This window comes from Dermatophagoides farinae, chromosome 3, assembly GCF_024713945.1.
Source record: "Dermatophagoides farinae isolate YC_2012a chromosome 3, ASM2471394v1, whole genome shotgun sequence".
NCBI lineage: Eukaryota > Metazoa > Arthropoda > Arachnida > Sarcoptiformes > Pyroglyphidae > Dermatophagoides > Dermatophagoides farinae.
This window is the reverse complement of record NC_134679.1, coordinates 2,325,259-2,342,575: the sequence shown is the minus strand read 5'-3', so window position 1 is coordinate 2,342,575 and position 17,317 is coordinate 2,325,259. Positions and strand designations below refer to the sequence as shown.

The following is a 17,317-nucleotide window of genomic DNA, read 5'->3' as shown; positions in this document are numbered from 1 at the left end:
TAAAAAAAAACTTACCACCAAGTTGTAATTGAACTTGTGCTTGTGCTGAATCAAAATCATTAAATGCAACACATTGATACATCCCACGATCATTTCTTGTTACTTTAGAAATGTGTAAAACTTCACGGGAAATTAATCGTATACGAAATCCACCACCAACATTGCCACCAGATGATGATGATGATGATGATCCAATGGTACCAATGCCCGATGATGACAATGATGATGATGATGATGATGATAGACCAACACCATTACTACTGGCCAACATATTCGATATGGGACGACCATTATGTAGCCATTCGATAGCTTTAATTGGGCCACCACTGACTGTACAATTAAGCGTCAGACTATTGCCCAATTCAATGCGAATTATTGGAAGACCAATCTGGACATTCAATGGTGCTAAACGATTGAGAAAACAAAACGAACAAAACAAAAAATTATTGTGATTATTGTTGATGTTGATGTTGATGTTGTTATTGTCAATTGGTTTTCAGCACATAAAATCTGTCCACAAATATATACGCAAGACAAACAATCACATACAGAAATGAAATAAATGATGAAAACAAATATGGCACGACATAAATCGATTCATTAATAAAACAAAAATACTAACAAAGCTGACAAATGACAATTTTCTGCAATGACAGCCAGACCATCATTGATGATGATGATCATCATCAAAATTATGATAATGATAAACATAATGTTTTTTTTTCTTGCTTCTGCATTTTCTATTCGATTATCGTTGTTAATATAATTTTGATATATATTAAAATAAATATATAAACACGATGGACAGAAATAAGAAAAAAAAACAGTAGTACATTTTAAATGAAATATATATCTGATCTAGATCTAGAGACAGTGAAGATGTGATTGAAGAAAATGAAAAAGTGGCATTCATCCATTTATTTCACTCTCTGTCTCTATGATTCATTATGAAATGTTGGGTCCCAGAACAGGGACTTGAATGATATTTATTTTTCTTATGGTTTTTTCTTTCTAAAAATTAAAGTATTGGACAATTATTTGAACTATGCCCGATGGCCAAACAAACAATTTTTGTGGAATGAATCAAGTTTAATTAGTGAAGACGATTAATTTTTTTTCTCATGTTTTTCATCATTTCATTTTGACCACTAAACAATGCTGAATTTGCAAACGCTTGATTAAATGGCCAGAATATCGTGTATTGTATCATTGATGTTGATGTTATGTTTTTGTTTTTGTTTTTTTTCTTGCACACAAATCATCAAAAGAGAATGTGGAAAAAAATCGTACCATAATGAATTTTATTTTTTTTCATTATCGTTGTTGTTGTTTTTAGATCAAAAGTCGAACACGAATTTGTTGTTGTTGTTATTGTTGTTGATTACGAAAGTTTATTGTTTGTTATAATTAGACTATCATTATTCGAATTTATTTGCCAAAAAGAATTGATAGAATTTTTTGTTAATTGAATCAAATTTTTTGGAATTTGAGTTTGAAATTCTTTGAATCCAATTTGGGGTCAACAACGAATAGAAAAAAGAGCAATCTCATTGCCACACACATGCACACATCTTAACAATCAAGTGGACACAAGTGGATTGCATTCCATTTTTTTTTACTTAGATCATGTGGATCATCATCATATGAACCATAATTAATCATACATCATAATCATCATTAATGACAACATTGTTGACAGTAATATTTGAAAAATATATCTTTTCAGCCATAAAAAAAAGAATGCATCTTAAATGGGAAAAAAACCATTTGACCCCCCCCCCCCACTTATAAATGATCAAAAGGATCTATTAATATGTCATTATTATTATTATTATTATTTGCAACAACAAACACATTGAATAGTATAAAAATCAATCAACTGGACAAAATTCAACAAACTGAGAGGATGATGTTTCAAGAGGATTTTTATCATCATCATCATATTGAATATTGAAACAATATTTATGTAGTAAAACAAAGATAAAGTAGAATTAAGGTTGTATACATTGACACAAACATTGTGATGACATAAATGTTTTTTTTTTGTTTTTGAAAATGAAAATCTAATGTAAATCTACCGTGAATATAATATATATGATATGAAGAGAAAACCTTTTGGATGGCAAAAACAAAACTACGATGATGATGACCCTATTCTCCTTATTATTATTAACTGAAAGAATTTCGATTGAAAAAAAAACATCACACTAAGGAGAAACTAACCATCTCCTATTGCTTCATCATCATCATCAATGTACAACCTCCACAAAAAAAACTAACGATGACCGGTAACCACGGTGGGAAGCAAAGAAAAAAAAAGTGATCCATCAAATAGAAAAAAAAAATTATAAATGGAAAAATAATAATTTTGGTGACACACACACACATAGAATGTGTGTAAGTTTGGAATTCAATGAAGAATGAATAAATCGTTTCCGTACAACAACAACAACAAGGCTCAAAAATATATATAAGATCTCGCCAAAAATATAATCATGTCTGGTATATGATGATGATGATGTGTTTAGAACAACATATAGAATATCATACACGCACGAATGAATGAAAATTCCGTATTCATTTATTCGACCATCAACAACAATAAATTCGATTCAATAATCATCGTTTGTTGTTTAGTGTCATTGGTTTGATCGGTTTGGCTATGTATATTTATGTGTACCATCCAGTCCCTACCATCCAAACGATCGATCGATGATTGTCGTTGTAGTCGTCGTCAATTGGGAAAACAATTAATAAATTGACAGATTTTTTTTTTTGGTTCGGACTCAAATACAAGAATGTGTTATCCAAAATGTGTAAGCAGAAGCAGCAAAAATAAATGAAAAAAAAAATTCTAATATGATATTAATGATAAAATTGCATTCGAATTTGAAGAGTAGATTTTCTGGATTTTTTTTTCATCTTCTTTCATTTTGCTGCTTGAGCTCATCACCACTATACTATCTAGTGACAGCAACAACAACAACAACAACAAGAAATTTACGCTTTATGTTTGTGTAAGTGTGAACCCCAAAAAAAAAAAAAAAAAAAATGTCAACATTGTTTATGCTTAGGGATGGCAATCAAGTGAACAGAAAAATAAAAAAAAAATTCGGAGAAGAGATTTCTCTCTCTCTCTCCCTCTCTTCAAATGGGTGTGTGTGTGTGTGTGTGTGTGTTAGATGCCAAAATAGATAACATTTTTTTTATTGTTGGTTGGCAAAAAGCAAATTGCAACAATTCTAAACAGAATAAATATCAAATTGTAATAGAATTGGGCTACCAGAATAGAATGAGAGAAATGGTTGTCTGAGGTCGATTCATGACTAGGCATGTGAAAAAAAAGAATGTGATTGATGTTTAACGGAACAAACATACAGACACATTATAGAATACTGTCATACCAGTGGCTCGACAACAATCACCACCACCACCACCACCACCATCACCACCCACCAATGAGATATAATACATCAAAATGATTTCAAATGATTCAAAATAGTTTTTTTTCTGGTCGTTGTCCATTATATATATTTGGCTTCTTAGTAATGGTCATCATACTAAATTAAACTGTATATATGTGAATTCAATTGGCCTTTTCAAGAGCAAAAAAAAAAATTCACCAGTGGTAGAAAGAGATGAAGAGCAATAACATATCGGATTTGATAGCCAACATAATAATGAAAAAAAATAAGCAAATGCAAAATTGCATATAAAACCAAAAAAAAGGGCCAATTTTCCGCACATAGATAAGGAATAGGCAAATTTACCAGTGTGTCCAATTTTGGTTGGTTGGTTGGTTCGTTCATTGGTTGTATGTATGAAAGAATGAATAAAAATTGCAATGGATATTGAAGAAGAAGAAGAAGAAGAAAAAGAAGAGGGAAAAAAACGCAAATGCATAATGTAAATCAGAATTTTTGTGATATTTTGCAATGATGTTGAATAAAATGAATGGGAAATGGATGGATGGATAGAATAAATGAATGAATGAATGAATGAATGAATGGTTTGAAAAGATTACACGAACCAGAACTGAAGATCTATTTTTTTCTGGTAGTGCCTAAATGAAATCTATGTGTGACACATTTTTAATGTTACTTTCAATGGCTTGTATATGTGGTGCAACAAAAAAAAAGAGAAAATATTTCGATTATTATATCGGACAAACATACACACACACACACACACACACACAGGAAATCCTATTGATACACAAAGCACATACCAAATACCACCAGAATAACACACACACACACACACAATGGATAGCAAACAAAAAATTTTTTTTCTCTCTCCTCTATTCTCGTTAGCTACATTTATAACAATTTTAACAGAATTTGTCTGTCACAAAAATGTCAAAATCATGTCGTAGATCAAACAATAAAAATAATAATAATAATTCTGAATATGAAAAAAAAAAATTTTTTTTGTTCCGTTCTTATTTTATCATTCTTCATAATGTAAATAACATATATATAGAAACACTTGGAAAACGAATGAAAAAAAAGAAAAAGAAAAAGAAAAATCGGCACACACCACACCAAACATTCATATATGGAATGAATAAATACAAATAAACGAATATATGACAAGAAACATCACTTACATCGAACAATCAACTGTGTTTCAGCCAATTCTGAACCAATACTATTGTTTACAATACAACGATAAAGACCGGCATCATTTTGGCTGACTTTTTCGATCAATATTGAATTTGTTAATATACGAAAACGAGGTATTAGATAGTTATTTGACATTAGGCCACTTAATGTTGATGATGATGATTCTGTTATAATACGATCGGATATTAGATCGGCATTTTTATACCACGTGTATGTTGGTTCTGGATAGCCTTGAGCTAGGCAAACAATTTCAGCTGTTGAACCTTCTTCAGTTATTATCACACGATTTGTGTCAATTATTCTTGGTGGTTGACTAGAAATTAGTTCTTCATATTTCAATATTGATGATTATGGATAAATGTTGTTTTTTTGTTCATATAAATTATCAGGAACAAAAAAGTAGAAAGAAATGGAATTTATCAATTAATCATTCAAAATGGAATGATAAATAAATAGATACATTAATGGCAATGCATGATGCTGATTCACTTGATACATACCGGAAACAAACAAACGTCCAGAATTTGAGCTCAAAAATTTTTCATTCGTCAATCGATGTTTAACTTGACAGCGAAAACTTTTTAATGCATCGGCTGGTTCAACTTTATTGATCAAAAGTTCACCATTATAAAGAATACGATATTTATCTGTCCATCCATGTGGATGATGAAAAAAAAAATGTTTTATCAATTTGAATTCATTTTAAACAAATGAAAGAATAACATACCTGAATTTTGACGATGTGTTATGGACGATGATGATGACGAAGACAATGATGAAGATAATGATGATGATGATGATGATGATGATGATGATGAAACAAAGGCAGTTGTATCGGGTAAAATATAATTAGATGAACCTTCTATCCAGCCAATAATATCAAGTAAATCACGCATAAATGCTGGTATATGACAACGTAATAATGCTGAATTGCCTGCGGTAACAAATTCATCGTATACTTCAATTACGAATCGTTGTTCAACCACTGTTTGTTTGGGTGATTATAAATTGTGGTCACAGTAACACCACAACATAATGTCAAATATTAGAAAAAGGAAAAAAAATATACAAAAAAAAGATCAATTAATAATTTGATGTCATGAAATGAAATCAAACAAAAGCGAATGCTAATAATAATGATGATGATGATGATGATGATAAAATGATAAAAATTAATACACACAAGCAATGATGGAAAATGGAAATTGACATTTTCCGATTTACGAACGAAATAAAAAGCAAAAAATAAATGACAAAAAAAAAGAATATAGATGACATAATGTGGTAGAAACAGAAAACAAAAATGAGATAACCACATTTTTTTTTATTTATTTGTCGGGTATTGGGTTAATTACCCATCAAACGAACATGAACCCTGGTCGAACAATGAATGAACAACCCGGTAGAAGCTATTAATATTTTTTTATGATTATTATTATTATTGGTTTCTATAAATATTATAGTTTTTTTTCTGTTGTTCATCATCATCATCATCATCATCATTGGCCTGACAGAACCTTTGGTTTTCATTTATATAAGGCTAATTTATATTTATTGTTTTTCAACTTTTCTGATCACATGTATTTGGTGAAACAAAACAAAACGAAACGAAACGAAAAAATGTCCAGATAATTTTATTCTCATCCATATAAAGATTTATCATTGTTATGCCATTATTTTTTGCTGTTTTGTCATTTAAAATATTAAATTCTTTACGATTGAATCAATTTCTATCATCATCATCATCATTTTATTAGTCAATTATTGAATGATTTTCATTCGGTAATCATCATATGATTCATTGAATTGTGAATCTCATAATGAATGACAATACCATACATACTAGACATAAACAAACCGAAAAAAATCATAATTAACAATTATAAATTCAGATTACTCTCACTTTATTTGTATTTAATGATAATTACTCTGTGTGTGTATGTGAATTATATGGAAAATATTTCACAAAATTTTCTATTTCAAATACCACAGTTTTGTTTATGATATTTGGTTTTTTTCGAACAACAAAAAAAAGATCTGTTTGCAAGAATTATCTTTGTGGATTCTATTAAAAAAACAAACATACAAACATACAAACAAACAAACAGGCAAACATATATAAACGAGGAATATCCGATTTTCACGGAAGAGGGTAGTCGTTGGGATGAAACACAAGCTCAAATTAATTAATTATCATTGTAAAAGTTTTTAAAAAAAAATTTCGCGATAATATTGTTGTGTGTGTTGAAAAATTATGGCAAAGGATGATGGCATCATCATGATAATACGTATGATGACGCCATATAGTGTGTGTGTGTGTGTGTGTGTTTGTGCACAAACAGGATGGATATAAATTAAAAAATCATTGGTCCAGCAAATTTTTTTTTTTTTTTTTTTGGTTGATGCCAATTTCTTTTACCAGCAAAGCTTTTCTTCCTTTTTCCTAATACAAAGCTATCAGCCATTTAACAGTGATCCAAAAAATGTTTTGCCTGTCATCACTATACTATAGTGGTAATAATGGTGTTTTTCAATGTTTAGCTTGTTTTCGAAACGTTTATTATTATTTTTTTTCTCTGGTAATAAATTTTCTTTCTCAATTCTTTTATTCGGTTTTTTTTCGAGTTTTTAAATTAGCATGTGGAACACACAAAACACTGGAAAAAAAGTTTTGTCTTTATAGAAAACATGAAACAAAAAAAAATGAATGAATATTACTGGAAAACAAAGAGTTAAAAAAGAAAGAAAGAAAGATTCACAGGATCATTGCAAGCAACTTTTACTCTTATCCGACAAACTAAACGATGATGCTGATGATGATGGAAATAAACTAACAGAATTATCATCATCATCATCATCATTATTGTTATTAGCTGGAAATTTATACGAGTAATTTTAATAAGATAAAAAACAAAGAAAAAAGAACAACAACAACAACAACAACAACAACAACAACAAAAACGAATACCAAAAAAAAAAAACAGAAATTTCGCTGAATAATGATGAAATTCTCGTAAAATATGAATTTGTTTTTTTTTTGCAAACAAATTAACAAATCGTCGTCGTCAATTGAATAAATGAATGAACATTAAAAATAACTAGAGCCAATCGACCGACCGACCTAACAACAACATTGATGACTAGAAACATCTTTGAATATTGAATGAATATGAATCACTGGAAAAATTCATGTTCACCATAATTCTCACATATATCATTATTATTATGTAGATGGATATAGAATCCCTGTATGTTTGTGTATATGTGTAAGCTTAATTTGATACATCGATCTCATGAGATTTGATAAAACTAAACCTAATACGGGTGTGTATTATATACAGTAATACCCCGCTTACGCTGCCCCGTTTAGCGCTAATACGGGTGTGTATTATATATATATGAATAAAGTTAAACTTCAAAAATGTATATAATATACGATGGTTATCAATGGCGACAATAACAACAACAACAAAAACGACAACAACGACAACAACAACAAAATGAAACAACATGTGTAGCACAGAAGAAAAAGAGAAAACTAGATATATTTATTAGACAGTAAGTAAGCAAGTTCATAATTAAAGTACACATTATCAAACATAGAAAGAAAAATATTGATAGAATGAAATGAAAGAATTATTATCATTACAGTGAAAATGCAATGTGACATGTAAATATATATATATAATATGTGTATGAACGTTTGTATGTTTCAAAATGATAATGATGACGATGATTCTGTTAAGAATTTTGCAATTGGCATATTGAAAGAAAATTACAATCGTATATACCAATTGTAGAAATAAATGTATATAATAGAACAGAATGATTATTGTGAATGTGAAATATATATCAATGATTTGTTGTTAATATAAAGATGTTAAGGGACATCAATGATGCCGCTAGCGGGTAGCTAGGTTGCAATCTCAAAAAAAAAAAATTTTTTTTTCTTTCTTTCATTTGTTTGTTTGTTTGTTTGTCACTATAGCATCGATAAGATTTTTTTGCAATTCATAAACACCAATTTTCACTCATACACTGTGTATACACAACAACAACAACATTCAATATATATTCTCTATAGTCATAGTGAATAAAAAGAAGATGAGCAAAGAAAAGAGATTCCTTTAATGAATGGATTTTTTTCTTTACTTTACTTTATTTCTATATATATATCTTTTCATTTTATGTTTGTCGTTGTTCTTAACGTTGTTGTTTTTGTCGTATTCAATACCATCATCATAGAATGTGAAACTTATCCAACAACAACAAGTAAAAAAAAAGAGAGACAACCGAAACAAATAAAATAAGATGGAGATAAAATGAATATATCGAAAACATCATCATCATCATCATCATAGTTATATGAGGGAACGTCGTTCATTTTCATCATCATCATCATCATCTCAGTAACTAGATTCTATGAACAATCTTATTCATTTTCTTGTCTTTAGATTATTATTATTATTATTATTTTTATTTGTCTCTATCATTATTTACATTATTATCATCTATATCCATTTTAGTCTTATGCAATATAGCCATTTTACTGTGAACGGACAGAATCTTTCCCTATTTTCCACAGCTGATGTTCAGTTTTTTCATAGTTTTACAAATTCATCATCATTGATACTATAGCTATGATGATGATGATGATGATGATGATGATGATAATAGTGGTGATGAAAACAGCTAAATTAAATTATAACAAAGTAATTACACTGATGATACTGATGTTGTTGTCGTTGATGATGACGATGATGATATTGAATATACGATTATGTTTGTTGTTGTTGTTGTCATCATTGTGTTGGCATGATAAAATGAACATATTTTTGATCCATCTATCTATCTATCTATATAGTGGAATTCATAGAAAGATTCAAGATTCAATTATAAATTGAATTAAACAATTGTGATAAGAAGATGAATATAAAAAAAAAAATTCAGTAAGAATTAAAATCCAATTCGAAATTCATTTGTTTGTTTTGTTTCATAATTAGTGTGTGTGTGTGTGTGTGTAAGTAGGATGTTGATGGGTGAATGGGTGTGTAAATTTCATTTAATCAACAATTCAATGATGATAAATTTATATGATGATGATGGTGGTGACTTGCAAGAAAAAAAATTCATAATCACCATCATCATCATAAATTTTATGTATAAATTGCGTGATTGAATTCAATGAAAAATTCAAATCTGTTGTATACAACAACACAAAATGAAATGAGAGAAAAGAAAAACAAATAGACGGAATAAAAAAAACCAAATTCAAACCGATGATGAATGAATGTATGGCAGAGAATTTCTCTGTCTTCATCCATTCTGTAGAAACGGAATTTATTGTGAAGAGCAGTGTGTGTGATGATGAAAAAGTTGAAAAAAAAATGAAAAACAAAAATATTGACGGCGTTGATGGCCAGAAAAATAAATAAATGAACAAAAAAAAAACGACAAAAGTTTCATTTATTTATGGTGGTGAAGCCAACATTTTATTTTTTTTTTCACAACGTTTTGGCTTATATACTATATACAGTATATATATGCAGTGAATGAATGTTTTGAAAGAGAGATTAGATGAACATATTAATTGAATGTGACATATTTAACTCTCTCTCTTGCTCGCTCTCGACACACACACACACACGCACATTGATTCTTATAGCAGAAAACTATGTCATCATCATCATCATCATAATCATTTATTGGATTGCTAAATGAAAAATAAAAGTTTTTTTTTGCATTTCGCTCATCATTTTCCTATTCTATGACATATAAATATTCGAATGAAAATGGCCAAATTTGTCAGAAACAGGGAACTTTTTTTCTGTTGTTGTTGCTGCTGTTGCTTAATTCGTTAATTGAATCGAATATTTTCGAAATTATCGAATCCTTTATTATCACTGACATGAAATATATAAATGTTTTCGATATTATTATTATGTCAAGAAAAATAAGTTATTTGAAAAAAAATTAAATATCAAAATATGAATAGATGTATGAAGAAATTGATCCATTTGAACATCCATCCAGTTTGAAATTCATATACGAAATTCTATAGAATAAATATGTAAATTTATTCTGTGAACAAAAAAAAAAATCAAATGATAATGATGATTGTGGATGAAAAAAAAATGGTCAAATGATTTTTTTTATTCTTTGCTAATGACGATAAAATCTAATTTAAAAAAAATTTTTTTTTCTTCAAACTTGATTATATTTACTTTTCAAAGAATTTTAATTGCAATGAAAAAAAATTGCAATCAAAAGCATAATGAACAAATACAAAAGTATCATGCAACAACAACAACCAAACAAGACAAAAACGGTCTCTTCTCATCGTGAACTACTGACTTGGAATGAGAGAGAAAGAAATGAAAATGGCAACAAACACATTCTCTACACAATTAGTCGGTCATCATCAATAAGTTGCAATCTTGATGGATACAGATAGACAAACAAAACAAAACAGAACAGAAAAATGAAATGAAACAATACAAATGAACAAACAGAATTCAATTCTATGGAAGGAAATATGAAAATAGTGAGAAAAAAAAATGAAATGTATAAATGAATGAATGAATGAAACTAAAAATACGAATGAATGAACAGAATGTCATCGTCATCGGTTTTTTGTTCTGTTTGTTAGTCTTGATCGTTAATGTGATCAGATGAGTGTGATCATCTTGATGATGATAATGTCATCAAGTGAAAAATTTATTTTTTTTTAAATGGAACCCCTATAATAATTCAGGAGATTCTTATTCTATTGTTTTTTATTCATTGAAAACATTTTGAATCCAAAATGGTCTTTTTTAGATAAAATCCGTGTTTAGCATTCATTCAATGTTGATGATGAAAAAAAATTGTGGCCGGCAATTCAAGCAGCAATATTGGGCAATATTCTCAGTTTTGACAATTTTTTTTTTTAAATACAATTATTTCATATTTTATTTTTCCTGGACAAGGATCGGTCATCATTTTCAGTTTTGATTTCGACCACCCCCATCATCATCATCATCATCATCATCATCGGCGACAATTTTCAACAATCTCATAAATCACATTGACCGAGAAAAATATAAATGGCCAAAATCGAATATATAGATAAAATAAAAAATCGGGTAAACGAATTATTGTGAGCATCGAAAAAAGAATCGAAAAAAATAATAATAATCGTCATATTATAGTTTGCTGTCATTATCAAGTTTTTTTTCTCGTTCTTGGTGTGCTGTTCTAGGTCCTATCTATCTGGACCAATAATGTGTAATGAGATCAAGAAAAATGGAAAATTGATTTCTTTTACCAATTGCAACGTCATTACGATTAGATGAGAAAAAAAAGGGCTGTAGATGATTTTAGCTTTGACGATGTGTGTGTGTGTGTGTTTGTGTGGTAAAAATAAAGTTAGAATTATTATGCTTGTTGTTGGATGTTATGTATTCTTTCTTCTTCTTCTTCATTCTATGTGATAAATTGATACAACGTTTTTTTTCGTCTTGTTTCGAAATGGTTTTCCTAATTTTTTTCGTTCTCTCTCTCCCTCTCTTTTTTTTCTATTTATGACGTTGTTCAAAGCTAGGTTAGAATGCCCCCATTACCATTAAACTTGAATGTTAATAGCACTCACTCTCTCTCTCTCACTCTTTATATATGACACACATAAATCTATGATGATGATGGTGAAACCTAAATCTATGTCGAAAAAAAGAAGGGGAAAAAATGATAAGCTATTGAACCAATGAAACTAAACTACTGTGTTGTAGCTTGTTGTTGTTATATAAGGAGATGAATGAATGAATGGATGGATGGATGAACAAACGAACGTTTTTCAAAAGGGAATGCGAAAAAAACGATAAATCTAATGGAATATTAATTATGAAAGATGTATAACTTATGCATCATCATCATCATGAGATTCAACCATGAGAGAAATGATGATGATGATGATGATGATGAACGAAAAAATAAAAAAAAAATAAAAAACAAGACCAGAAAACCGAACCAAAGAAAAAAAAACGAAATCAAATGAACGAATGATTAGATTCAATCAAGCGAAAATAAGATGAAAAGTGAAAAGCAAAAAGAAAAAAAAACTGTCATTGTCAACAGTATTGAGAAATAAATATATTTTCAGTTGAAAACAAACGAATTGGGCGTATAATTTGTTGACGACAACACACGATAAATGGGAATTAACCAAACACGGAAACGATAAGATTTAATCAAATCAGCAATCGAGAATCGAGAAGAGAAAAATAGTTGAAAAGGTAATGTTAAACCAAAAGAAAAAAAAACAGAAATGATTAAAATTCTGCATTTTTTTCCATCATGTTAAACATAAAACTACGGCAACAATGTAGTTATTTGATGTTTTTGACACGCAGAGAATTTTCGTTTTGTTTTGTTTTGTGTGTGTGTGTGTATGTTTTGGGTCAAATCAAAATGTATTGACAACGAAAAACGTGAAAAAAAAACAATATAGAGAGAATCATAGAACCAGATTTAATTCAGAAATAAGAAAAAAAGGCTTAAAATCGATATACGAAAAAAAAAATTGTTTGAGATTTTCATAGATTTGTCATTTTTGAAGAGAAAAGTAAAAAAGAGAATCGATTGTACCAAACGATTGTTTGAATCGTTTTTACCGTTGTTGCTTGTTTGTTTGTTTGTTCATGTGTGTGTGTGTGTGTACGTTCGATCTTAATCCTATAATAATTCAATTTCTAATTCAATTTTCTTCGATTTATCTATTTTCTTTTTTTTTTTTTTTTGTTTGCTTGAAAATAGCAATTCATTCACTATAGGATTCACAAGCGCAAGCAAACAAACAAAAAAAATACTCATTATTGCTTGGAGCATATATACACAATTGAATTGAATCTGAAGATTAATTAATTAAATCATCTTGTTGTTGTTCATCATCATCATCATAATGATGATGACAAAATCAGATAAAATTGATGATACAAATGAAAAAAAAATACGAACGAATTATTCCTTCTTCTTTTTCTTGTTTTCATTTCATCACTTGCATCATATCCACCTATTCATCAATTTTTTTTTGTTGTCGCTGTTGTAAATGTGGTCATTGAAATATAAGAAAAAAAAAAGTTTCTTACAACATATTCATACACAGATTGGTTTTGTTTCACTGATTGTGTGTGCGTGTATGGGCCAAGAATGAAAATCAAAATGAAAATTTTATTTATTTTTCCAATTTTACATTCATGACACGTTCTTGTTGTTGTTGTTGTTGTTTTCACTATCATTGTGTGTTTCATTCGTGTTTTGTTTTGTTTCGTTTGACCATTCCGTTTTTATTTTATACTTTTGATACACACACACACACACACACACAAACATAGATTGGATGTGTAAATCGAATCGATCACATTTATTATTACAACAATTTCATAGTGAAACAAAAAACCAAAAAATCAAATCAAATTATAATATGATATTGAATGTCACAAAACATTGAAACAAATCGAATTGTTTTTTTTTCAATACCACACTCCATTCACTCATATATTATGAATTGTGATTCATTCATATATTCTGTGTACGAATAATAATTCTGTGTTGTTTTGCATATTATTTATCTATCTCTTTATGACGCTTGTTTTTATTTATTATTATTATTATGTAAAAGAAACATGATACACTCACCAAGAATTTATGAATTCCAGAATAAAAAAAAACAATATTTGTTACTTTCATTCATTTTTTTTTATTCTCATACAGATTGAATATACTTAACATGTGTGAATGAATGAATTTTTTTTTGTTTTGTTTTGTTTCATGATTGCGGCAATTGTAAAATGTTAAAAATTGTTATTCTTTTTGTTGACTAACAGAATTGGATAATCCCGATCTTCATGTGAAATGTGAGATATTCACGGAAAAAATGAACTAAAAATAGAAAAAAAATCAAGAATATTTGTTTGAACACCCTGAACTTTCAAGAAAGAAAAAAAATCTTGTAGAGCTTGTAATCAGGCATCATCATCATCATCACCATCATCAACATCAACATCATCATTGAATATAACAGTTGTGAACCATAAGCAATAGTATAGTTGTCGACATGGAAAATTTATGTCATGGAACTGTTTTTGACATGAAATATGGCCAAGAATAATCTCAAGAAAAAAAACTATATATGGTAAAATTAAAGGGGAACCGAATAAAAAAAATATGTTGTGAGATTCAAGTGAATAAAAAAAAAGTCAAGATTTACACTGGTGATCCAGAAAAACAAGAATCGGAATAAAAAAGAGAGAGACACACACATACACATCTGGATTGTAATATCTGTACACCACACATATAATATCGAACTACTCAATCTTTTTTTTTCTTTCCCCATCAATATTATAACAAATAATCGAACGATAATAATAATTGCCAATGATGACTACAACGACATCAACTTCTGTTTCAAAAAAAAGTGAAAATAATAGTATAAAAAAAAATTCTGTTACAAAATTAAGTTTTGTCAATTCTACACACACACACACAAACAGAATTATTCCATCAGCAAAATGAATTGACCTTTTTTTTCTTTCAAAATAAACTATATTGACATATTCAATAAGGCAACAATTATTCTATAAATTGAAAGAACCCGGAATTCAAACAAAACAAAAAAATGTATTGGAAAGAAAAAATAAATTAATTTGCTTTTGCATCGTTGTTTGATCATCAAGAAGAAGAAGACAATCATGTTCATGAGATATTATCAAAATCTTTTGTTTTGTATTCAAACATTATTGGACAAATAATCTCTTAAGAACTATTTGCTAACTACTAGATGTTAGCAAAATGCTAAATTTAGCAAATTCGATAGCAATAATTTATAATCAATTGATAATGCATCGATGACAATGATGATGATAGTGTATTGATAGGCACAAATTGTCGCTACCTGATAAATTTATTATAATGGAATCATTTGTTCATTCATTCTGAGTGTATGACATTTTGGAAAGCGAAAAAAAAGGATAAAGAAAAAAACATATCATGCAATTAAACCCAAAAAAAAAAAAACAACCTGCCACGATTATATGGAATGGAAATAAAAAAAAAGGTTGTATCCATTACTACTGGGTACACAAACACACACACATATTGATCACACCGTAAAAAAACCAACAACAACACCGGTATTTCAACGAAGAAAATGAATGAAAACAGAATTTTGGAAAAAAAAGTTCAAAAAGTGATTTATCACATGATGATTGCTGTTTTCCATTCGAAATTTCAGTTCTCTTTTTGTTTCCCAAAATGGGAAAAAAAGCCAACCTTTTTTTTCGTTCATCGAACCACATACACATTTCAAATGACAATAATGATTTTCAATGGTAAAATGAATGAAGATGATGGTGGAAACAGAGAAAAAAAATTATTTGTTTATTATCATTGCAAACTGGTCTTTTTTTCTCCTAAATGAACTAATGATGACAGAGAACTCACACTCACACGCAGAGAGTGACATATTTATACAAGAATTCTGTATTTTTTTTTCTCATTAAAACTTTACTATATGCTAACTGTTTGGTTAGATTTCAATCATTTGCTATGAATTTATGTTGTTGGTGTTGTTTAGTTGTGTGGATTCAGTAGTAAGCCAATTCTTAATGACCTATCAGAGCAGACCAAAAAAAAAAATGAGAATTGAAGAAGCAATCAAGTAAAAAAAAATATTATTAGAAAAGATTCAAGTTGAAAGAGGTTTAGGTTTTTTAGGTTGCTAATTATTCTCATCACACACACACACACACACAAACACAAACACGGAATATTATTATTAGAAAGAAAACGATTATCTTCGATGGGTGTATTTGTATATGTGAATTTGAGAAAAAAAAAATCCTAAATGAAATTTGATTCTCTGATATCGTGGAAAAAAAATTCACGGAGAAAAGTGTGCGATAGAAATCTCAGGATAGAAGTCTTGACGATTTAATTTATCGATTGATTCGAAATTTTTTTTTTTGAATCAAAATGATTTTTATTTTCGTCGAGTTTTTTTTTGTCTAAAAAAGTAAAGATTCAAATAAATCAAAAATAAATGCTCCAAGTCCAATCATCATCATCATCATGATCATCGTTCCAAAAAATTTTCTAGGATACCGTGCAATTTATTTGACTCAATAACTTGAATCATTTTGTGTGATTGTCTTTTCATCTTTTTTTTTCTCTTTTTTTCATTTATTATTATCATCATCATGTACGATAATATATTGATGATGATGTTAATAAACAAACAAAACGAACTTCAAGTGAAAACAATCATCAATGATAATGATGAAGATGTTTATAATGTAGATTTAATTTCTCTTTACATTGTTGTTGATGAATGAAATTCTGTCGCCTCTATCCATATATATTGTTGTCAGGTTTTATTCAATAAGCATGAAAATTGAAAGAATCAGTAATATCTCCAAGGAAACGACCTAGATGAACAATTTGCAATCATTATGGATAAAAGAGAAAAAAAAGACAGCGACAATCAAATGAAACAATCTTTCACTGCCCACCCCACAAGAATATTGAATAACATCTTTGATGATGACTTTCATTTTTTTTCATTAGATTTTTTTTTGGCAATATTTGCTAACAACGAGAAGAATATTCATAATTATAAAAATTGAAAAAAAATCTTGTACGGTAAATGAATGAAATAT

At 28.7% G+C, this 17,317-nt stretch overlaps 1 protein-coding gene across 2 annotated transcripts in view; it reads right to left on the bottom strand.

Moving 5' to 3' along the window:
• Window positions 1–17,317, bottom strand: part of LOC124498260 (cell adhesion molecule Dscam1) — a 64,961-nt gene that overhangs the window by 26,038 nt on the left and 21,606 nt on the right. For both annotated transcript variants that reach the window (XR_012832100.1, XM_075729076.1), the window contains exons 6-9: window positions 5,353–5,610; window positions 5,126–5,272; window positions 4,610–4,951; window positions 16–405 (exon numbers count right to left, since the gene is read on the bottom strand). Coding sequence is in view for 1 of the 2 variants with exons in the window: in XM_075729076.1 (XP_075585191.1) it covers window positions 16–405; window positions 4,610–4,951; window positions 5,126–5,272; window positions 5,353–5,610 (1,137 nt within the window). In the remaining variant the exon portion in view is untranslated. The remainder of the gene's footprint in view (window positions 1–15; window positions 406–4,609; window positions 4,952–5,125; window positions 5,273–5,352; window positions 5,611–17,317) is intronic.